This window comes from Carassius auratus, chromosome 42 (genome assembly GCF_003368295.1).
Source record: "Carassius auratus strain Wakin chromosome 42, ASM336829v1, whole genome shotgun sequence".
NCBI classification, from domain to species: Eukaryota; Metazoa; Chordata; class Actinopteri; order Cypriniformes; family Cyprinidae; genus Carassius; species Carassius auratus.
The window spans coordinates 11197167-11223155 of record NC_039284.1 but is presented as its reverse complement, the minus strand read 5'-3'; the positions used below and the strand labels follow the sequence as shown (position 1 = coordinate 11223155).

Sequence of the window (25989 nt, the reverse complement as noted above, 5' to 3'; positions counted from 1 at the left end):
AACTATAGCTGCAATATAACTACAGAAGTTGCAATACCAATATAACACAAGCAGCACTGCTGTACTGGTGTTGTTCTGAATATTAATGTTATTTTCAGACCAGCAGTAAGATGTGATTTCCTCTAAACAAGAAGTAATTAATTTTAAATGAAGTTTTTGACACAATATTGACACTTTCCTCCACCAACAAAACCAGATCTAAACAAAGCAAAAGCAAATTCAACTATTGCATCTCTCAATGCAGTAGTGGTGTCTAGCCTATGAAAGAATCATCGTGCTTAAATCAATTGAGTGATTAATTCAGCCTCTAAATAGTCCAATCAGCATCGATTCGCGTTTTGTGTAGTACCGCCCCTTTTTGGGCGATTTCTGTCAAACTGAGAATCGCCCCGAGTGCTCTCATAGACTTCCATTCAAAGATTATTTTTTATTTAAACTGCAGCCACTGCAATGCAATCTCAATGAGTTCCGGGAGGGCTCACCCTAACGTGCTTTCGTCATCGTGCATAACCTTAACTTTTGCAACAGCTGGTGGGAACAGTGACATCCAATAATTTATAAAAAAAACATTAGAATTTTAACAACAAGAAAAAAATGAAAAACTACTTTAATATCTTTATCAAATGTGAAAAAAAACTGAACTTGATCGACATCACGGTGAACGTTACACGGTGAAATACCATTCATTCGTTGTAGCAATAAGGATAAATTGGCAATTAAAGAATTAGGACAACCAAGACCAAATTTAAACATCAAACAAGTATCTACAAAGGGTGGGAAGTCGTATAAACAAGTATTTTCGAGGAAGTGGTATGAGCTGAGAAAAAGGCTAAGAGGCAGTGAAGTAGCTGACGCTTCATTCTGCTAATTTAACTACTTCATTTTGTTCCATCGTGAGAGCATGACGGATATCACACATCGTACAGGTGTCACCGAAAGGCATTATCTCTCGGAGAAGGTGAAAAAACACGAAAGAGCAAAGATGCATATGGATAGTGGGGAGCAGTGGAATATAAGTGAGTAATTTAAGTAAGCAGTGTAATGTAAGTAAGTAGTGTTATATAAATGAGCAGTAATATAAGCGAGTTGTGTAAACAGTGATTTATGTGACTTAAATTATTTCTTATTACACTAAAAATCGAAGTAAAACGTTTTTTTTTTTTTTTTTTTGAAAAACCACATATCCTGGCGTCACTCTTTATTTGCTGCTGAATTGTGTTAACAGGCATATAGAAACATAAGGAGAGCAAGAGATTTATTCCTAATGTCAGTTTATTTTTAATTATTACTATAGTAGTTTAGTTCCCTTTACGTCTTTAACTTGCCGTTAATTGATCAGTTGAATGGGTGACCTATCCTCATTAATCGAGCAAACATCTGCCCCCCCCTGAAAGAATTGGCAGGAGCTGCCACTGGTCAACACAATATTGACACTTTGCTCTGTCAGTGAAATCTGATCTAAAGAAACTAAAGCATTTTCAACCATTGTGTCTTACTGTATGAGCATTGAGCTTACATGAATGAGTTGAGTGAATAATTCAATGGCTCACTCATAATGACAGTTAGATAATTCAGAACCACATACAGTACTAGCATTCTACAGTACAGTACTAGCATTCTTGTCTGAGATGCAGAGAGGGTCAGAGCTAGTCTTTAATATGGTAATATGGCAAGAGTGCTGCATATCCTTCAGCTCCTTGCATGAAAGAGAGCAAGAAGAGGGGCATCAGAGGGGACCTGAAGGGAGGAGAAATCATTTGGTGTTGTGCTTTTTTAATTTGCTAGACGTATGCACACAGGCCAGCACAAGCATACCAACACTTGCTTCACTAACAATCTCCTTGTCGTATATTTTGATCCACAAACACAAAGACAGAAAGGGGGGGGGGGGGGGGGGGCATCACAGATTTATGTGAATTCACAGTCACAGAGCCTTTTAGCATTCTGTGAGTGAGGGCGAAAGAATCGCTCTCAGAACAGCAGCTTAAGGGCCATTACTTGTTCATTAGAAAAAGAATAAACAAGAACCCAGCTATCTATATTTTTTAAAAGAAAGATGTTGTAGGAAGTGAATCTGCATTTGGGAGTAAATCTGCATTCGATATCCAAGCAGGTTTTCTGAAAGGACTGTTTTCCTTCATTGCCTTTTAAATGCCTTTTGGCCTTGAGTTTCTCTGCAGGGCAAAATAATATATCACTCTTCACAGCAAGAATGCACGGGAGGGAATACAAGTTTACACACTCCAGAAATGAATCACTCAAATGCTATGCTGCAAAAACCAGATTGAGAATGTGACAGAGTGAATCGAAAGGATTTATTCTAACTTAGGTGTGATATATATATGCTTATCGTTCATACAAACAATGTAATATATTCTAAGCAACAGTGATCCATTTAAATATCAATAGAGACATTGTTTCACCCTGCAGCAACCAGAACTAACAAGGCCACTGATTTTAGTAGCAAATGAAGACGTTAACGCCCACATGAACTTCTCAACACACTGCTAATTAGTTTGGCTGAGCTGTAGAGGGCTAATGAGAGGTGGTGTGTGAGCCACACGGTGTCAGACTGCTACAGAGATAGCAAGCGAAAGGGAAGCCGAGCGTGTGAAATCGGAGTGATGTTTAATTAAAACTACATGTCCTAAATGCTGTCAGCCCAACAACAGTCCAACACTCTTCCAATAATGTCTGTCCGTCATGATGCCTCCTAATGAGGGTTTATGTGGTTAGGTGGTTCAATACTGAATTGAACTTGGGCTAGAAAGATAACTCTCTCTCTTCTTTGTTCTTGATTTCTCTTTCTTTGCTCACTTTTTCTTGGTTGTGAAGAGCTTTGTGCACTTTTCTCTTTGGCAGAATCTCAAAACGAATGCATTTTCTCCTATTATACTATAAGGAGGCCTTCAAGTGGCAGTCTTGTGTATTCTCTCTTATGGATGCTTTTACATATGGGCAATCCTGCATGCATAGCGTTTACATTCATTTCATTGGTGAGAAGGTTCATTAGAGTGGGTTACTTCATTTCCGAGTCTTTCTTTTGTCCATGTGTGCGAAAACATGATACATTATTCATTTATTTCATAACACAGGTCCAATTAGTTGTGTTTGAAAAATTCATAAGGAAAATTATTGTACTCTAAGAAAAGGAACATTGTATTTTAATGTTCATGGGATGTCTTGGGGAAATTCTATATTTAAGATGCAGGCAGAATCAGAGCTTTTAAAGTTGCCAGGTGTTTATATTATCATGGGTGACTCATACATTTTTTTGAAAAAGAGTAATCTCACAATATGTTTAGAAGGCTAAAATCATCTTTTGGTGTAATCGCTGTCCTGCAGCTATGCTTAATTTCCATAGAAACAGCCAAAATACTCAAACTAATGATCATGAAATAGTTATGTTTCAGGTACACACTGTAAAATGATGATGTTAATATTTTTTACCATAATTTGATTACAGTTTTTTGATTAAATTTGTTTTTTTTTTATTAAAATCTATTCATTTTGCTGTGGATTGTGTGGTTAATACCGAATGTATGCAATAAATATGGAGCTTTTTTTTATTTTACAAGCATTTTCCTGTCTAAACACACATTTTGCTTCCAATCAAATTTTATCATTGAGTTCAATTTGCCATCTTCACAGCCTGCTTTGGGTCTTAAATAATTGAAGTTGTTTGATTGTTTGACCTTTTGTCAGTTTCATTAACACTATTGTTGTTAATTTAGACACATTTAGTACATCACAGTTTTGGTGATGTCAGGATGCATTTGCTCTTGTTAAAATTATCAATTATTTGATTGTTCCCTTGTTGAGTATCTAATCATGTGGCATGTTACGGTATTAAATGAGTGTTAGTTTCACATGACAAGTGTTTGGGTTATGTTGTCAGTTGTCTAAAACAATAATCACTTTTTAATTTCTCATTTAAAAAACATGACATGAAGTACAAGGTACTGATCGAATTAAAAACCATGTAAAGGAACTGATACATCTTCTAATGCCAAATTTACACTGCAAAGGCTGCACAGAAGTGTTTCTGAAGTGGTATTTAAATGTCTTTCCACAGCTTGTTTGATGCCGCTCTGAGGTGGCATAAATGCATTTACACAGCAATTATAACCGCATACTTTCTAGGTGCTGAGATGGGTCAGAGTAGTCATAATTTTGTCTGGTTTTTATCCAGCATTGCATCTTTTCACTGAATTTTGTGCTGGCAAAGAGAAACCTTAACGTGTGTTAAATTTACACTGCAGATATGGCACAGAAGCACTTCTGAAGTGGCATTTAGGTGTGTTTACACAAACCGTTTAATGTTGCTCAGAGGATACTGGGGCCTGAGGTGGATCAGAGCAGGCATAATTTAGTCTGGATTTAAGCAGGATTGTGTCTTTAGACATAATTTTAAGCAGGCACAGAGCACTCTTAACTTGACTGCAAAGATGCTTGTTTAGTTGTTTAGTTATTTCTGCATGTTTAGTTATTGTACAAATATGTTTGGAATAATCTATCCATCAGCATTCTGGTTCTTTTAATTCCAATTAATTCCTATATATTCCTATATATATATATATATATATCTGTTCAGTGAATCATTTTAAATTATTTATTTTTAAGGAAAAATGTTGAGCTCCGTACTAAACGTTGCATTTATTACTTTTGAGTGGCTATAAAGTGTTTTTTTTTTTTTTTATTATTGTTATTTTTTTTTACAGTAGATATAGCGCATTCACAATATTGGTGGGGGTTTCATTTAGCCTTTTCATTATCCGCTAAAGGAGGAAGGTAGTGGGCTGACGGTCTCCCAACATAAGCAAATTGCCAATAAATTATGTTCTCTGCTGGGAGGGTGAGGGAAGCGACTGAATCACTGATTCAGGAGAGGGAGAGAGGGAGAGAGGGCGCGCGAGAAAGAGAGAGTAACGTGGATCGGACTGACTAGCACCGGCCCGCACGAGCGTGTCTATTTCCTCTCTCAGTAGTGGGTGCACACGCGTTTCAATAGTTTTGACAAAGGATTGCTTTTCTTTTGGAGGCGACATCTGTTGTTTTCCATCAGCGCGCTTGATGCGGATTAAATCACTCCACAAACATCAATCTCGTCTCAGAGCGGATCAGCACCTTGGACAGCGGATGCCAGAGGTACAGTCTGCTGAACGGTCTGTTCGGATGAGGGAGGGTTTCCCTCAAAATCATGAATTACCCGTTGTGCAATGAGCTGTGGCGAGCACATAAGGCGCGTTGCGTTCCCTAAATTAATATCAACTTAACTGAATTCAATGGCAATAAGTTAATGGCTTTCTAAGAACATGTGTGAATAATAATAGTAATAATAATAATAAATGAAAAAGTATTGCGATTTATGTCGGCGCTTGGGTTCGACTTTCAGTGCAGTTTTTATCCTTGAAGTATCCGTTCATAAATTCATGGGACATAGCGTTTTTAACGAAATAATGGTGTTGTTAGATTGCATAACTGTTGGTTAAAGATTGTGGAAAAGTATTCGAGGATTTGACATACGATAGGCCTAATCACTATTGTCCAATAATTAGAAGCGTAGGTCTAATTATTATTATTTTTTTCATTATTTTTTTTTAGATTTGAGTTGTTGTTGTTTTTTTTATCTCGTTATAAACCTTGAAAAAGTAACCATTAAAACTGTGAATCTCTCGTGGTGGTGATTCGTCCAAGTGACTCGAAACTTTTGAATCAAATTCACCAAAATGATTCGTTCGTTGCAGGTTATATCGTTACGCTATGTGAGAATATGAGCGAATCATTGAATCGTTCATTCCTAACACCAAGTCCAATCGAACATGTTTTATTAAAATATGCGTGTCTGCAAATCTACTGTGATATTTTAAGAGTGTTTAATCACAATAACTGTACCCACAAATCAAATCAAAAAGTTCGTTCTTTGTCACCAGGTGGGCATAAGTTTAATCGATATATAAGACAATAGGCTGTATTTGTCTATAATACCATTTACGTTAGATTATGCCATTTAATAAATTCATAAATCTTTTAGATTGAAATCATTCTAACACCACCTTCCTTGGAAACTAAACTCATGTCTAACTGAACGAACTACATGCCCCTCTCGTTCTGCAGATTCTTCTTCACAAATGAGATGCCACGTTTTCGTACGAAAGGTACGAAAACGGTCACGAGAACGATTCGTTCACTTGCAATGTTTATTCAAAAACGCGATTCGTTCCATTAAACCCACTGGATCGAGAAACCAGTCTCCACACACTACAGATTCAATAAGGGAGCACGATTACTCGTGAGTAAAAAATGGCCTTGAGGTTTGCTTCTGTTGCCATTGACTTAATATCATTCTAGTCCCTCGAAGGGTTTAAAGGGGTTTACAAACCACCCGTCCATCCGTTTCCATTTACAGTGCTGGCTCAGAGCCTGCGGGGATTTTTCACGCGCGCTGCAATGTGTTCTGAGGCGCCTCACGTGACACATAAGCAACCTGAGGGATCCTCGAACCCCCTCAACTCTCGACCATGCATGCACTCAACCTTGAATACAAGGTTGGGCTTATGTTATACCTTATAGTCTGAGCTACAAAAGAGCCCTTCAACATATCTGTTAATGCACGGGGAAAAAATAAAAAAAGAGACAGGTAAATGAACACAAAGGTAACAAACAAAATATTAACAAATATTGTACTACGCAAATACCGTTAAGAAATTACTCGAAAAAAACATTTGTGTAAATTGACTTTGACTCAAAACCTTAGGCTTGTTGCAATATTGTGACAACTTCCCTGTCTGTGAACTGCTCTCCTGTATAATTCCTTTATGAATGCTTGATAGTGGGATGTGACTACCTCACACCCCACCCCCCAATCAGAAATTGACTGGATTTTGCCGACTGGTTTGTTGAAAATTATTACATTTTGAGAAAAGACTATTAAGATAAACATGACTTTTCTTTGAAATAATGTGCAGAGATCATCTGTTCACAGTTAGACCAGGAAAGAAAGTAAATAGGGTCAATTTTATGATGACTTTAAGTGACCTCTCCCATTGATCTGATCAGGGCACACAAAATTGCTGCAGGCAAAGCAAGCACTTGTACTTTATCTCATTTCCTGCACACCCCTTCCATTTTCCTGTCTGTCCATTTGTCAGTATGACCGGTACATTCTTACCCTAGTGCCAGCAGGACAAGTTCCACCTGCATGTTTCCAATCTCCCCTGGGGTTTCATAAGTGTGACATGACTGCCTCCATTTGCAGGCAGACAGGCTAACTGCCTCCCTGCCAGCACAACCCCCCCGCTGGCTAATTACTGACACAATGTCAGCACGGACAGCCGGCAAGGCCATTTTGTGTTTGAGTTTTGCATCTCTAGGAGGTCTGGATACTTGCCTCAAACAATGCAGCGGTGCCGATGAATGCACAGACCGTCAGCTCTGTGGAATGATGGTTAAAATGATCTGTTTGTGCTCATTAGAGATAGTTGGATTGCTCTGGAGTGTGTGTTGTAATATGCTGGAACTTTAAAGGGCTAGCTGTCATTTTAGATTGTTGCAGAGATCATACGTGATCACATATGCCTACGGAGTCTGTTGACTACATCAGAAACAGAACTGAGCCACATAAGCTTCTTCTTAAAAGGAAGGTGACTTGGTGAATTACTCCCAAGGAAGTAGTAATCCTACACAATTCCAATAAACACTGTTTATGTAATGCTGAAGTACAGGGAATGAATGTTCAATATTCTGCAGTTATGTTCAGAATTTATTAGCGGAGTGCATGCCATATCCACTCATTAAGTCTGACGTCACGCGTCACTGCTTCTGGGTCCAAACGCTGCCAGAAGAAAACAACAAATGGTGCTGATATACACTCGCGATGTTAATATAATGCTACCAGAAAAATTATAATCCTAACCCTTAAATCCATTCCAAAGTACATTATTTGTGTCTGGGACGCTGTGAGCACAGAGACTTTAGTGAACCCTGTACGTTTTTAAATGTTTATCTTAAATGTGTAATATGAATACACAGTACTCATAAGCAGCTGTTGAGATAAAGTGCAATGAGTGAAACAGCGTTTCTTACGTCACGACTTAACAAACGGATATTTAAAATAAAAACCATATTAACAGTCTAAATAACACAAATGTTAAAGTATGTGGAACTTTACATTTCATCAGCTATGATGCATATGGTTGGCTATATTGTCCTGAAATCTGCTCTTAAAGTAATAGCTCTTAAAATATAAAGTAATATTTATATTTTGATCAAATTTAGCATTAGATCACTTGTTTACTTGTTGGATCTTCTGCTGTAAATGGGTTAATGAGTACATTTTCTGCATATTTTCATTTTTGGGTGAACTATTCCTTTAACAACTTTATCACTTAAGGGATGTTGCAGTGTCAAGTCCATATTAAATGCAATGCATGATTGTTTTTGGCCATCAGAGAATATTAAAAAATTCTGCAAAAAGTGTAGAAAAATTACTTTTAATGAAGGATGCATAAAACACTACTAATAAAACTAGCCATTAAGCATTTAACTAACATCTTCATGTTGTTCCAAACCCATAAGATGTTGGTTAATCATCAAAACACAAATTAAGATACAGTATTTTTCATCAAAAAGAGCTAGCCAAAACTTAGAAGATCCAAAAAGGTAAAAAAATAAAAAATAAATAAATGTATAAAAAAAAAATGTTATCTCAGGAAAAGAACATTGCAATAATTTGACGCCAATTATTTTGTCCAATGTGAACTATAGAAGAAGAAGAAAAAAAACATTAATTTCATAATGAGAATTTCCCCCCACTTTCCATTGTTTTATTTTAATGATAGGTTACAAATTTTTATACAATGTGAATTTTTTTAATAAAAGATCAAAAGGATAAACGATGCAGATTTATTTTCACAGCCCTTTTTGCTCAGATTTACCAATGGTGCCAATATTAGTAGAGGGCACTGTAAATCCATATGAATCGAGCAGTCTCATGCTTTATATAATTTACATTTAATTAAGGCTTTTATTTACATCTAAACAATGATCTACACACATATGGTAAAAACAGAAGCTCAAACAAGTGTAAGTGATGCACATCATAATAAAGCAACAACAGCGCACATGCAAATTATTTGAGCACTTATAAACAAAAACAGTCCACTAGGTAGTGCACATACACCGAATGCATCCATCCAGGAAACAGAATATACTTTGAAGGACTTGAACGCTCAGTTGTGTGCAGCTCTTCTGTGTGAGAGTGTGAAAAGTAAGTTTTAAATGAGTTTCCTTTCTAAGAGTCATCAGGGTCAAAAGTGCCCATAGCTGATGAACCAATGTCTAAATGTAAAGTCGGTTGGGCTGAATTAATTGCAGAAGTGTAGTACTTAGGGTTAGAGGTTTAGAAAGAACCCAAAACAGCATGTCTAAGAATATCAATAAAGTGCTGCTTTGCAACCACTGTAATCAATAGCATTAGTCTAAAACCCAAAAATGCATTCTGCCCAATTTTAGCACAGTAATTCATTTTCCCTTCTGAATATTAGTTCCTATGACAACCTAGTGATCTACTAGTTCTCTGGCATTGTGACAACGGTACAGTAGCCAACATACTTTCGATGACAAATGTCGTAAAGCAAATAGAGTTCTTTCAGTGTGCAAGATGTCATTTTAGAGCTGAAAACCTTGCCTTCATGTCGTGTGCTGTTAATGAACATATTCTGCTGTGACAGATATATTAGGCAGGTTTCTTCCCTGATGAACAATGACAGTTCATAACCATTTCCATAGAAATATCAGACAATTAAATCAACTTGGGAATCCATGCGGCCTGAAATACTTCCGTCCAGACTGACTTTGTTCTACTATAAAAATTCAACATGACACTTTTTCTTGCTATACTGAGCACTATTAAGTCGTCTTTTCAGAGTCACCTAAAATATAGCTATTATAGTTTTGCACCTGAATGGAGTGTGGCTGTGTGGTGTTTCTGTTGATCTACCTGGACAGGAGAGTGCAGGTCTTCCATAACAGCAGCATAAGGGCAGAGACCGCTGAGTCTCAGAGCAGCGAGTGCTTAAGAGCATGTGGGGCCTGAATTGAATCACCTTTCAGAGAGGGAGAGGGGAAGATAAAGTGAGTCAGAGAGAGACAGAGGCAGCAAAGATAACATCTATGTGCCACAATGTGTGATTGCACTGGTTACTGTCTCTTTTGTAGAAGATTTGGAGCTCTAAGTCGTTCCATTTGTTGTCTTTTTAGTGTAGCAGTCATAAAAATGGTGAGGCTTATGTAGCTAAGAGTCTGTTTCTAAGCTTGCTGAGATGCATTTAATTTTTTTCGCCTAAATGTTGGAAATGGGTTGCAATGTTTGCATGCTAATATATTCATTTACTCTAATTCTTTGTAAAACTAACAAGTGTATCTGAGACCGACTAAACATTAGAGGAGAACAAATATATGATGAGAAAATAAATTCTCTGCTCATTTAAATATGGGGGAATCTTGTGGTTATGATCCTTTATCCAAATACATATTATGATGCTTAAGGAGATAGGTCATCCAAAAATGAAAATGTTGTCATCATATACTCACCCTTGTGTGTTTGAAACCAGCATGTCTTTCTTCTGTTGAACACAAACAGAGATGTTTTATTTCCATACAGTGAAAGTGAATGGTGACCACCGCAGTAAGCAAGATTTTTAGTGAATAATAATGCACATTTCTGACAGTTTCTCACACATTGCTATAATGTGACTGCAGATTACTTTAAATACAGTGTTTGAATGACATGGACTACTTTTATGATGCCTTTAATGTTTTTTTTTTTCTTTTCTTTTTTTTTAGCTTGACAGCCCATAGTCCTAATCCACTTACATTATATGGAAAAGAGCAGCAAGAACATTATTTTAAACATATTTTAAACAATTTCAATTGAAAAAAGAAAAAAAAGAATGTCATACATATATATCACAACTTGAGGTTGAGAAAACCATTTGCTTATATTCATTAGACTTCAAATAATTAATCCTTAATGTCATTCCATACACATAACTTGCCCTGATGTGGTTTATTAAAACATGATGCACCTAAAGCAGTAATTCTGTATCTTTAGCCTCCTGCTTTGGTAAATATCATGAACATAATTAAAAACACTTTTTATTAGACCCTTCAGCAAGAAATGTAAATGTGAACCAGACTGCAGTCAATTTTAAGGATTTTAACTAGCAGTCCTAAAAGGTCAAATGTATTTTCCTCAGTCACTGTGGGCCATATCAGTTTCAACTCTTTCAGCTTTACACAATACTAGTCCTCCGTCTCTCTTTAACGTGCCTAAGCTGTTGTGCTGCAAACACCTTGGGTTGCTCAAAGCTCTTATGTGAACAGAACAGAAGAGGCACAAGAGTGGAAAAGAAAAGATACTCTCTTCTCCCTCTTAGCACAGCACTGGGGACAGTTGTGTCACGCTGAAATAAAGAATCTCATGGACGTGAGAAGAATCCCAATGCCCAGTCTGCCAAAGTTCTGCAGTTTAAAGCCTCCCTGTCATCTCCAACCAGAAAGACATAAATAGTAAGCACAGAGCTTTCTGGGTCTCGCCTCATGCCTTTGCCTGATTCTGTGGCTGAGATTCCCATGGGAATGACTGAGACAGTGGAACAATGCAGCTGAGAAATTAAAAGATAAATCCTGCCAGTGAGACAGGCTCTGCATTCTAATATCTAATATCTATTCTAATATCTCAGAATGGAGTTGCAAGGAAGCCTCTCCAGCGTTTGTGATTTTGAGTTTGATTTACTATTCTGGGCAAGATACAGCTATCATCATATTCAAACTCATGCATCATACTCCCATCAACATTTATTTATTTACTAGGTTTGTTTTTTTGGTGAGCTCCAAAAAAAAAAAAAAAAAAAAAAAAAAAAAAAAAAAAAATTTAAAACACATATTTCAAGTCTACTCAATAGTAATAATATATATATATATATATATATATATATATATATATATATATATATATATATATATATATAGTATATATATAGTATATTTTATATGCAGGGGCTTTTACATTACCATATTTTCGATTAAACATGAAAATTATATTAATATGTATTAATTATATTAATTAATATGGAAATTTTGCCATTTATTTACATGACAATGTCATTTTGGGGGTCTGAAAGCGCGAACTTTTGAAAATGGGCTTCAAAGAGCAGATTTTTTTAAAAGGATGTCATTATCATTTTTATTTAAACTGCAAAAAACCTGAAGCTGTGAAAGCGGTGACGTCATGCACATATAATTATTTAGGCAAAAGCCTGATCAAAATACAGCTGTGCCCCAGTAAAATATTATATGTCAATAAATATTACTGTATGCCAACTTGTTTCATCAGTCAGGTCATGTGTGTTTTTCTGTCAGCTGTATAGAATCAGAACTAGTGATACCAGATGCACCAAATAATTTTTTTTTTAATCTAATCGGTCAGTATGTTCTGAATTGTTCACGATTCAGTTTGGTTCCTAAGTACAGTTCACTCACACGTTTGATCATTTGCAGTGGTTTCTCCCATTGAAATAGTAACATTTAAATAGAAATAGAAACAGTAACTACAGGTGAAGACAATTTATATCCATCTATATCAGAAACAGTATTAAAAGAGTATCAAAATATGGGCCCCTGGTTGGCATGAAAAGGTTTGAAAACCCCATGGTTTAGTAGACTTTAAAATCTGAAAATAAAGAGATTTTATACTTGAGAGATATACAGATTGGGCCAGGACTGACCTGAGAATACTTTGTAACAATGAAGTGATGTTAGAATTAGTCGACTGGAGTGTCAAGAAGAACAGTTTGCAAAGGAAAGATGTAGAGAAAAATATTAAAGAGAGAGGTGAGATAAGAACCAAGTAGGACAGCTGTAGTACTTAAAAGGAAGTGCTCTGACAATCTAAGAATTAAATAAAGTTGTACACATTTCACTATGAAAGTGGCCTGATCATTATGTGCCATCAGACTCTACTTTAGAATAAGAATCTGAACTATTTTAAAGATTTTTAAAAGAAAATAACATCTAAATATGCCTTTTCTTTTCCTTTTTCACAGAGTAGCACACAGCATGAAGGCAGCTATTAAGAGAGGTGCTTGTGATTGGTGTTTCCACTTCCAGTGAAATGAAATGGCAGTGTTCAAAGAGACAAATCAATAGGTTAAGGGGTAAATGCTAAGTTGAGAAGAAAAACTGCTGTTTTTCGACAAAAGCTCTCCGTGGACTCAAAAACTGTCACTGGAAGCCATTATTTTGCAGGGCTGCATTGAGACTACTTGATGGCTCTTTACATTTCCATGTAAAGTGTCAAGTACTTTGTGAATAATTGTTATAAAAAGAGATCCATTTTTTTTTTTTTAAATGACAAAGCCTTTGTTTTGATTAAATGGTGTGTGATGTCTTCGTCTGATATTGCTTTTAAAGAGTGCCTTTGGGATTTAAAGTAATTTTAGTTAATTAGCCCTGTCTTGTCATGTTGATGCTTCAGTGCACTTTATTTTGAGTGCCGTGCCAACATGATGCCAAATGCTTTAGGGCTTGCTGTATGGTTGCTTATATCTTATAGGTGGTTGCTAAGTCAAAAAAGGCCACCTCTAAATTCCCTGGTTCCTCCATATGACTGAGGTCTAGGCCTGTGTAGCAATTAGAAAACAATTAGATTAATAAAAGAATGGCCTCATAAAAGACATTTGTTTCTTGAATTGGATTGCACCGGTTGTGTTGAATGCTTCTAATTCACTACAAATAATTGACGCATACGAGTCATTTGTTCGTGGTGTTGTGTTTGTTTATTCAGGCAGCCCGTGAGGACAGCTCACTGAAAGACGCGCCTTCTGTGTTATACAAGGTTGTAGAGTCTGGTTTCTTTGCAGACTCTGCATGACCACTCCTCTCCTGCTGAGAGTATATGCTGAAGCAGACTTATATCATCTTCTCATCTTTAAGTGTGTCTCTTTCCCAATACTTTCCCATTCCTCCAGTAGATGTGGCAAGGTCAACCATCCTAAGGCACTATGGAGGCGGTTAGACAGCTTTGGCCGGCACCCGGGGAGGTCTTACTTTGATTATTTAGGCAGATGACAAGCATTGGGTGGTTGGAGAGGGATTCAACCTGGCATCACGTCTGCTGTTGAGAGGGCTTTGAACATGCAACAGTCCCCTTCGCAGAACCATTCAGCACAGATCCTGTTACTGCACGCTTCATAGGAATAAAGCAGCTCTGAGCAAAGCCACAGAGATGAGAGGAAGTGAGACGAGTGGAAGTGAGGCATTTAAAGGACAGAATGAGTGAGGTCACGGCAGAAAGAGGGAAGCAGAAATAGTGCTTGGGGCATATCCCCAACAGAAGAAATGTACTCTCTTTGCAGTCTTCTGTGTTCTAGCGTGCAAAATATTGAAGGCTCTAGGCACTCTGTGCCAAGTCGGAAACGCACAGATCTGAAAACAGCTGTGTTTTCTTCTTGTGCTACTATGCAATAGTTGAGCTCAAAATATCATATTCATGTATTTGCTTTTTCTGTCTTCTAATAGTTGTTATTTCTTTGGCCTCATACACAACTTGAAGTGTGATTGATCTTGTTTTGTACCTACACAGTCATTTAGGTGATTGACCAAGGCATTAAAACATAACTGATACTCCCAAAACATTGCTGTCTCTACATGCCAGATTTAAAAAAATACTTTTATTTAGGAAGGATGCACTAAATTCATCAACGGTAACAGTAAATACATTTATAATGTTACAGATGATTTCTAGTTCAAAAATGCTGCTATTTTGGTCTCAAATGAATCAAAGAATCCTGAAAAAAAAAGCAGCAAAAACTGCTTTCAACATTTATATTAGATCAGCATATTAGAACGATCATGTGGCACTGAAGAATGGAGTAATTTCAGTAATTCAGATTTGCCATCTCATGCTAGAGGTGTTTTATCTGAAAATGCAGTGCCTTCTTCAAAAATATGAGAAAATAATCACAAGTACAAAATGATTAGATTTTTAGCAGCACTTCGGCTGGGTTAAATTAAAGTTATTTTTTTTATTTATTTTTTTGCCATGATCCTTATAGCTGTGTTGATTGAGGATTGTTGACTAAAGGTCCAAAAAGATGGTGACTATAAATAATAGGCCAGTATTAAGAATAACATCTATGTTTTTTACTGAATTATTCTAGTTAATATTTTTGAGGAAAAGTAAAATATGTTTAGAAATGCATATGCTTAATAGGACTTTGGCACAATTCGCTTTAAACAGCATAGAGAAAGTATAGAACTGGTAGCTTGTTGATAGATAGAGTAAATGCTGTTCCATGGGCTTTAATTCAGAAACCGAATAAACATCAAATGGAAAATGAACTGATATTGTGCTAAAATAACCCAAACCCATAGAGGGGGCTTAGCCTCCTCATTTGGGAAGTACATGTGACTTCTTCCTCTTAAAGGATGTGTCTTGGCCTGTCTGTCTTTGGGCAGACAACACAAGACAGTGTTATGAGTCTGTGTTTCTGAGCTCAGACTGGTCTTGCTGATATAGCTTCACGGGGAGCTCTTGCTCATTGCAGCTGCCAGGCTGGATGAACATGTTGATATGATTACTTGAGAAGCCTTCAAGCCGTCAAGCTCTCTATCTGATTCCGCTGAGCTCGGTTTCCTCCCCTCCGGTCCTGTCTGTTCCTGACTGACCTACTCACAGAGTCCATTCACTGTGCCAATGTGATGTACATGGTCACATGGGGAAATCAATTTCATCCTCAATTTCATAAGAAAGAAACTCAAATCAAAGCCAGCAAGATTTTTAATTCATCGTGACATTATTTTCATGACATATAAACTACGGAGATTTTTTCCCCCATTAAATAGGAAGAAAAAAAAAGAACAAGAAGAACAGGAGAAAAAGAAGAAGCATAGAATTATTAGTAAAAAATAAAAATATTACAAATATTTTTATGAAGTATTTTAATTGTAATTTATTTCAATTTGTATTTAAAAAAAATCAAAAATAAGAATATTGTTAAATAATAATTATTGTTATTACAAATATTTTATTTATTTATTTTTTAAGTATAAATATATACTGTAGTAATAATAATGATGATAATAACAAATTTAAATATGTGCAGATAAGATTCAAAAGATACTGTACAATACTGTACAATGCCTGCTTAAAGTATTTTTTTCACTGGACATATGTTGTAAACATTATATATATATATATATATATATATATATATATATATATATATATATATATATATATATATATATATATATATATATATATATATATTAGGGGTGTAACGGTTCACAAAATTCACGGTTCGGTTCGATACGATACACTGATGTCACGGTTCGGTTCGGTTCGGTTCGATACGTTTTAGATACAGCAAAATGTAAAAACATCTCAACTTTTCAGAATGCCGCAAGCGCACCGCGGGTCATGTGACAAGAACTAACCAATCAGCTTCATCCTTTCCCGTAACAACGTTGAGAGCTCAGCCAAGATGAAGGATCAGCTGATCATAGTTGTATATGGATTGCAATTTTGAAATAAATTTAGTAGCAGCGCTACTGCGAGCGATTTTTAGAGCTGCAAATCCATTTATCCTTCGCTGAAATTTCCGCGTCTCATGGAGAGAGCACGTCATTGTTGCTTAGCAAAGACAGACGCCTCATGAGCGCTTCTGCCCAAGCGCTTTGGAAAGGAGGAGAAAGACGCGCTTAGCGTTTTCCACGCGTTTTTAGGAGCGATATGCGATATGTTTCTAGTCTGTTAAACACATTGGCTATTTTGCAACGAGCCTTCAGCGCGTACTGAGTGAGCGAGCGCCTGCTGAGTAGCCTAACATAAACATATAAGATGGTGTTTTTTTCTTCTTCGGGAGTGTCAGGGGCGTTGCCTGTTACGTTGTTTGGGTTATTGGGCTACCTTGTTGAACGCATATCATTATATTTCTCTCTCTCTCTCTTTTTTTTTTTTTCAAATATAATTAATTACTCCAACGAACCGTTCGGTATACATAATGCGTACCGCGTACCGAACCGAAAGCGTCGTACCGAACGGTTCAATACGAATACGCGTATCGTTACACCCCTAATATATATATTACAGCATAAATGGGTCTTTGGATTAAAATATATATGCTTTCTTATATAGCTTTCTAATTCTGCCATAGACAAATCCAGGACAACATTGCTGGTTGTCCTCCCAACACCTTTTATTGCAATAGTATTTGTTTTAATTGTTTAATTTATGCAGAATATATATATATATATATATATCCATATATATATGGGGAATCCATAAAACAGCATACATATGCATTTTGTTTATGATACCAAAATGAGGACCAATATTATTTTGTGAGGGATTTCTTTTAAGAAAATAATGTTATAAAATTAAAATAAAAGGCACACAAAAAAAATAGACATGATTTTGTTAATAAGCAAATATAATACCCTATGGTTTTGATTTTGATGTGAAATGTGACCTGGACTTCTTTTTGTGAGATTCACCCAACTAGAGCAGAAAGCCTGCTCATTCATTACCTTACAAAGCCCCTCTCAGATTTTCAGGCACTCGACCGTTTTAATTAAGTGAATGAGGGGGAGGACTGCAGTGGAAAGAGGGAGAGAGGTCAATCAATGAGTAGGAGAGTATGAAACAGCTCTGGACAGGACTCCAAAGAGATGGAGGAGGATGAGAGACGTGGCTCATGAAGCTTGGGGGATGACTGTCCAGATTAAGGTGGGACGAGAGGTGAGGAGATACAAGGACAACCTCATACTGAAATATACTGAAGTCACATTCTCATAAAATCTATATCTATTAACGGTGGATTCATTCTCTGTAATAAACACTGAGTGGTGAATCCATTTCTGTTAGAATAATTGATGGCTGTATCACTTCCCATAAGAATAACTGACTGTTGATTCGATTCATATAATGATTAGTTGACAGAGAAGATGCGGCATTTTCACAGAAAACACAAATGTGCAGAGAATGTTCAAACAGCAGTCTGTGTTTATTATTTTTGTAATACCAGGCCAGATATTCATGTGTGTCCACAGAAAGGGCTTTAGAAAACTATGGTCCTTCTGATCTCAGAGAATTTTGCTGTAATAACAGCAAGATGAAAAGAGGGAAAGAGCACGAAATCCTCCACTTCAAGGCAAGTTGGAGCACAGAGGCTCTTTTTTCTATTTTTCGTTACTGAGCGGAAATAAGAGTCACACTTATTATTGTTTTCTTTTATCGGGGGTCTTGGATTGATGGATGCCTGTTTCCACAGCAACACAGGAAGCTCTATGCCAGTGGGTCCTGGAGGCCCCCCAACACTGCATGTTTTCCACGTCACCTTAATGTCAGCGAATGTGTGACAGAGCCACAGACTTCTGACGGCTTTTAAATAAACTACTTTGTTTTTCTACTGGTTAAGTATGTATGAGAAATGAAACATTAAACATCATTTATAAACCTTCTTTCGAAAATATCTTTCGGGAAAGTTTGTTGTGTGCTCATTGAAAATTAATACAGTGTCTTCGGCTCGATGCCGAATGCAAATCACCCAATGCATAAAGTGTTCAGTAAGCTTTGTCCATGCATTCTCTGCTAAGCTGGTTTGGAAGTCACTAGAACTGTGTTCTTATTTAGATCTGTAAATAACTGGAGAAGATGCTAGATATAACTGGACATAACTGTAAATAGCTGGAGAAGATGACCATTTGGAGAGATTCTAATTTTATTTTATTTAAATTCCTTTGAAGGAATTTCAAAGGAAAGTAAATAACAAAGGTAAATAACATATCTTAGAAGACGATTTTAGAACAATGGATTTTAGAAGAATTTGTGAGGAATATTTGAGCTCATATTGAAATCTCTGCAGACTTATCTTGATTTGTTTGGTAAAAATGTTGAGATCTTCTGAAAATAGTGAAGACAGGCTATGTGAGATCACTCTGGTCTTTTTTTCTTTCTCAGAAGACACATCAGAGAAGCAGAAATGTCTTCAGTAGTGCATCATTTTTTTCTCTTGCTGTCAAAGAGAAACAACTGAGATATTATAGAGCTCTCATTTGTTATCATACAGGTTGCAGCTGCAATGCAGCCGCTTCATGTGCAATTTCTGTGCAACTGTGTTGCATTGTGAAGCCTTTAGCAAACATAGAGCACTAACTGTAATGGTTTGGCTCATGGGCTCCTATGAGTATCTAGGGTTTGTCTGCTTCACGGGACGGGAATATTCCTCATGTGTGTATTGATTGGACTGATGAGCTCGCTCTCTACTACTTCAGACACTTATTTGCTCCCATGTGTTTTGCCACTTTAATTAAACTCTTGATTTAATGCTCTCACTCCATTGCTCTCTTCACTTACAGTACAGTACATTAGGAGAGGAATGTGTGTGGATGTGCATGTGTTTTATGGAGAACACCGAAAATTCTGATCTTCTACCAAAATCCCTGAACCACCATTTGATGTCAATAAATAGTTGTTATTCTTGAGTTTTTAATATCCCATAACATACCACAATATGCCTTTCTGGCTTATAATTTGACTTTATATTTCACAACTGCGACTTTGTTTCTCATAATTGTGACTTTATATTTCACATTGTGATATTATTTCTCAGTTGCAATTTGTAATTTATGTCTCTCAGTTCTCACCTCTCATCTTTACTTGTCTCAAAATTACCCTTTTTATAAAAATGTTTTAACTCTGGCAGAAACAGACTTTCATAAAAACAAATCTTATAGAGGCCTAGGATAGAAACTCAATTAGATCAAACCAAACAGAAAAGTACTTAAAACAGATTCAAATTACAGCAAAAGGACCAAATTGGAATTTTATCGTTTCCTAAAAAAACAAACAAACAGAATATCATATTTGAAGAAGTTTAACATGAAAACCTTATTCATCTGTATATGTATAATTACCTTTAAAAATGTTTAAACTATCCTTTGAGGCAAAATACATCATAAAAAATAATCCACAAATCATGCTTTGTGTGATGCATTTAAGTCTCAATCTGTGGTTCCCTCCACCCTCTCCAAAATAAATAGTTCAATCTTCCGCTCAGCTGCACGTTCTGAAACTGAACCGATGAGAGAAGTTCACAAGGTCAGAGAGTCATGTTGTCAGAAATGAAAATCTGTGCTCTAGAATAGAAAAGAAAGGGAGAAAAAGGAGGCCAGATGCAGTGTAGAGGCACAATGCATGACCAAATAATGTTCTGAGGAGTTTAACAGAACAGTCATATTGAAAGAACAGACAAATTAAGTTACTGCACATGTCTGAAACAATGGAGTTGATAAAAAAACTTTATTCTACTTTGTAATATAATTTTTTTATGGGATTAGAAAATCACTTGATTTGAACTGGGGTCACTCAATAATTTGACACAAGGCAATTTATCTGAGCATGTCCATCAGGTCCCAACCTTGCTTTACATAACCTCTTGAGACCATGCGGCCTCATATGAGGACATTATATTTTTGTGAATTTCTCTGAGACTGTTCATGCCACAGTTTTAGGTCTGGATGTCCTGTATAGAGCACATTCAGGGCTTTTCAAATGATTGGACGTTTCACATAATCACTCCCTCTCCTTGGTCATCAAAATGTCTGAAATTAATTTAGTGACACTCTTATGGAAATATCATAATATTTTGTAATTATCATTTAAATCTATTTTTTTTATTATGTGTCATAAATCAACATCTCAGGAAAATGTTATGGTGTTTAAAATCAAAATATGACTTTCTGTTACTAAACAGGACATTGATTTCATACATGTCCTCACATGAGGACACCGGGACTAAAAGCATGTTTATTGCACATTTTCACATATCAAATGAATAGAGAAATAAATTATATTTCAATATTCTATGAAATATTATATGTTATTATGAAAATCTTGTCAATTATTACTCCCATTATTACACTTCTTTTTTCATAACATGTTGCCCCAAAAACACATTAATATGCAAATTAGATTTAGTTTATAGATACATTGTATATAATGAGAAAACCCATTAATTTTACACAAATTTTGCAGAAGGAAAAATGCTATATTGAATCATTCTGTTATACCATAGTTGAGAATCATCTTTATACAAAGTTTGGTAAAAAAAAATATATACATATATATATATATATATATATATATATATATATATATATATATATATATATATATATATATATATATATATATATATATATATATATATACATATATATATATATATATATATATGCATATATATATATATATATATATATATGCATTTTCATTCATGTCTTTTCATTTTTTTTTTAAGAAATTGAGTCCCGATGTCCTCTACCGAGGACATAACATAACTTATGAATGAAATGCATGAATGCAGAGCACAAGGCTGCACTGGGAAATCCTGTTGACATTACGATAGACCCACTGTCCTCATATGAGGACATCTTTTTCTGTGAAAACTACTTCCTGTACAAAAACAAATTTTAGGTATTATACTTATTAGGTCCTACATATCCCAAATAGCAAGAACAATTATAGAATGCACAACAGGCGATCTCTCGGGTCTCAGGAGTTAATGTTGCAGAAGAGGTATAGATCCATAACACAATTTATACTGAATGGAGCCAGAATTCCTTTCCAAAGCTAAATGCATTGATAAATGTAGGTACAAATTATGATTGCAGAAACGGCAGCATACACAATACAAGATATACTGCCACATGCACTCTATATTTTTCTTTAACATCCATTCGTTTTCTATGGCTCCATGTATTTCTCTCAGAGTACTGATTTAGTGTATAAGATTGCTATCGCTTTGAGATAGAAATTAATCACTTGAGGAGATGTGTGAGCAAATAGTCTCAATGTTTGCTTCCATATATATCAAACATGAGCAGCACTGACGTGAACTAACTAGCAGGAGATTGTGGAAGTCCGCTGTTTGAGTGGTGTGAAATCTAGTGACTGTGAGCTGAGTTCTAATGAGAACACATTGCAGCCGTAAGATTTTCTTCATCTTAAAACGGCTTCTTCCTGGTAGATGCCAGCATTTAAATGTTATGCTTTTTTTTTTTTCATTTCATGCCTAATGAAACCTACAAAGAATCAGCTGAAAATCAGTTTTTCTAAAATGATTGTCATTCACGTCAAACCACCTCACACCTAGCTATCAGAGTCAGTGCACACCCTGTCTGTCGCACATCCAGTAATATCTCGCTTTCCAGAAATCCGAGGGTTCCCTGCTGCGTTAGACTCATCATCACTTATTATCACTTTCTCAATAGAAACCGTTGCTATGGAAGCTGGTGACTCAGAACTCATGGGAATATTAGGGAATGAGTTTCTAGCAGCTCACACTGTCATGACTAAGTATGGATAATGCTGCCATAGCGAGGTCTTGCTTATAGAAGTAATTCAAAAAGGAGGAATTTTTAATTAAAAGTGTTCAAAAGTGTGAGAACTTGAGGAATGAAGTCACATGGTACGGAATAAAAGAGCTTGAAATCATAATTCAGGCCACACTGCACCAGCTAACCAGCTCTATGCACTATAAGTGACTGAATGCTTATTTCTACACACAAAAAAAGTATTCCTTTTTGGATATTTAAACATGACAAATTCAGTGTCCTCCAAAACAACTAAAGCCTATTCAACTTAAAGGCTTTAGAGAAATGTAAAATCAACCCAAGGACTTATGGGATGGTTAGTTACATCCGATTGTGCTAAATTACCACACTGACCCCTAGTGTTTTGTTTTAAAGCTTCATCAGTTGGAACAAGGTCAAAAATATTCTTTTAAGAGAACTAATTTTTCTTTCTTTAATTCACAGGCACTCAAAGCCAGCAGAGGAGAAAGAGAGCTGTGACCACCCATTTTGTCTTGACGACTGCCAATAGTCCTGTGTATCCTCCGCTCTGATGCAGGAATAAGAGACCACAGCAAAGATCAGCACAGTATCCAGCCTTGCTGTTTATATGGGTCAGCTGACACAGACAAGCAGACCTATGTCAGTTAGGTCAGGAAGTCGACTTAATCTGGCTCACCAGTGGATACACATACAGATATATCACAGTCACACTGAATCAAAGAGATATTGACACACGATACTAGTGTGGAGGACATGTGAAGCTCGAAATGTGGTAAAGAGTGGCCATTGGACTGTGTTGAACTTTGCTGAACAAGCTCTTCAGTCACCAGCATCAGTGGACAACAGTTTGCACACCATGAACTAACTTTCTATTTTTTGACGGATACGATTTGTTCGTTTTTTTTCTTTTTCTTCAATAAACAGACAGCACCATGGTTCTGCCGTCACCTGACAAGCGTCATGTGTGTTTAACCACCATTGTGATCATGACCAGCATGGCCTTCATGGATGCCTACCTTGTGGAGCAGAATCAGGGCCCGCGGAAAATTGGGGTCTGCATCATCGTCTTGGTTGGAGATATTTGCTTTCTTATAGTCCTGCGTTACGTGGCGGTGTGGGTTGGTGCTGAGGTGAGGACTGCGAAACGTGGCTATGCCATGATCCTCTGGTTCCTCTACATCTTTGTTCTGGAGATCAAGCTCTACTTTGTCTTCCAGAACTATAAGGCTGATCGTAAAAGTCTGGAGACAGTAGCTCGGAAGGCGTTGACTTTGTTGCTCTCGGTTTGTGTACCCGGTCTCTACCTTGTCCTGGTTGCGCTTGACAGCATGGAGTACGTAAGAACCTTCCGGAAGAAGGAGGACATGCGGGGTCGACTCTTTTGGGTCGCGCTTGACCTTCTGGATGTCCTGGACATCCAGGCTAACCTTTGGGAGCCACAAAGGACAGGTCTGCCCATCTGGGCCGAGGGTCTGATGTTTTTCTACTGCTACATCCTGTTGCTTATCCTGCCTTGTGTTTCTCTGAGCGAGATCAGTGTGCAGGGCGAGCATGTGTCACCACAGAAGATGATGCTCTACCCGATCCTCAGCTTGGTGACCATCAACATTGTCACCATCCTCATTCGAGGTGTCAACATGGTGCTGTTCCAAGACAGCAGAGTCTCGACCATCTTCATCGGAAAGAACGTTGTTGCCATTGCCACTAAAGCCTGCACCTTCCTGGAGTACCGGCGACAAGTTAAAGAGTTCCCCCCACAAGATCCAGCTGGGATAGCCATGGAGATACAGCAGAACTCTGTGCCACACAATCAAACTCTACCAAACGCCACGACCACCCTCCCAGAAGAGCCCTCACCGGCCCGTGAGGTCATTGACACGTGACCAGGTCTGACAAAAACATCAAGCCATTAGAGTTTAGAGGGAAAGAATAAACCTTAGTGAGTTCAGACCGGGACACGTTGAAGTATCCTTCTTCTGCTCATCTAGGCTGAGTGTTCAAAGGCCATTGATGCTCAGATGCACAAAAGGTGGTTCACAAAATCTTGATTTGAACCGGATTTTGTATTTTCAAGCAGCTGTTTTGTGATGTTAGATAGGGAGTGTTTTTTACAGACATTTGTGTCATGGTGACTCACCTAACTCTCCACGTGAAATCTCCACAGATTTCTACAGATTGCACATCATTTCAAAGTTCAAAGTTTTATGTTGTTTTATGAACTATTAACTATAATTTATGAACTAATTTGGCTAGTTTGAATATGCTTTCAGCTACAAATGAGAGCCCAGCACCACATTTTTAAATGCATTTCATACAATTCTGAAGATTTTCCCCCAAAGATCAGTGCATAAAATGTGAGGAAATCCCATCAAGGCTTGCTAAAAAAGCAAAAAATGAGAAACAAAGCATACCAATATCAATAGTTAAATCCACTTCTCCTACCATAATCTGTAAAGAGATCTGAAGCAAGAGCTGAACATCAACTGAAATTCAAATTAATGTTTTGAAGCTTTATGTTATTTGAAGAGGAAAATGAGTTCTGTGTGTGTGTGTGTGTGTGTGTTAAGATGTGAGTTTTAAAGTGAAACAACTCTCACAGGATTCTTTTCCTGGAGATTAAAATGGGAACCAGAAACCTTTAATTTGCCAAAATTAATTTCCAGTCTTTTTGAGTTTTGTAAGTGGGTATAGAGAGAATGGAAGAAAGAACGAAAGAGTTCATTAAAAAAGCTGATTATATTGGATGGTAATACATGAATTAATATGCAATTCAGTCGTTTTTAAGGAGACAATTGTATTATTATTATTAGGATTATTATTAGTATCTCTTTTTTTTCTTTTAGCTGTGACATTTTAAATGTTGCAAAATGTAATAAAACCTCCATAATCTTCAAACTGTGGTGTGTTGGATATTAACAACCTAAATATGCCTTTTAAAGCAACAAATGCAGATCCAGCAAACACTGAACTAAACAAAGGTAATCAAAGTCATTTAACATACACTCCCACACTAGACAACACTTGTGGCAGAACTGCGGAGAAACGGCAGGACTGGGTGATGAGCTTTGAGACGCAGTTCCACTTGGTGAGAATGGGGTGCAGAAAGCAATTTGGCTACTGTTGATTGGCTCTGGATGCCATGTAGGCCAGCTGTAGGGAGTGATAAATTACAGTTCCTGTGATCCTCAGCCCTCTCATCCATCTCACCGTTATAGAGTTTCTATAGGTTTCCTCACCATGAAGCCTGAGCAGCAGGAACATTTCCTATACCACAATTCTCAGTCCCAACAGAGATGCCTGTGTGATCCATAAGAGCCATGTTCTTCTGCACTTCTGAACTGACACGTAGACACTTTTGACACATTGAGATAAATGCTGAACTGTGAGTCGAGCACTTTCTGATGAAATGTATTATCCCTAACAAACAGCCTATAAATTACTTCTTGGAGGCTGAATACATAACCATCCACACAGGATTCATCAGAATAGTTTTTAACAACTCCTCTTGGCACTACTTGCGAGACCTGACCTCTGTGAAGCCATTTTGAGAGGAACGAGGAAAGAGAT

At 36.9% G+C, this 25989-nt stretch overlaps 1 protein-coding gene across 1 annotated transcript; it reads left to right on the top strand.

The window, feature by feature from the left end:
* Nucleotides 1–4754: 4754 nt before the first annotated feature.
* Nucleotides 4755–25989, top strand: LOC113060646 (transmembrane protein 121-like). The gene is made up of 2 exons (XM_026229735.1): nt 4755–5148; nt 22885–25989. Exon 2 carries the CDS (start codon nt 23355–23357, stop codon nt 24303–24305), a length of 951 nt encoding a protein of 316 aa, XP_026085520.1. The 5' UTR covers nt 4755–5148; nt 22885–23354; the 3' UTR covers nt 24306–25989.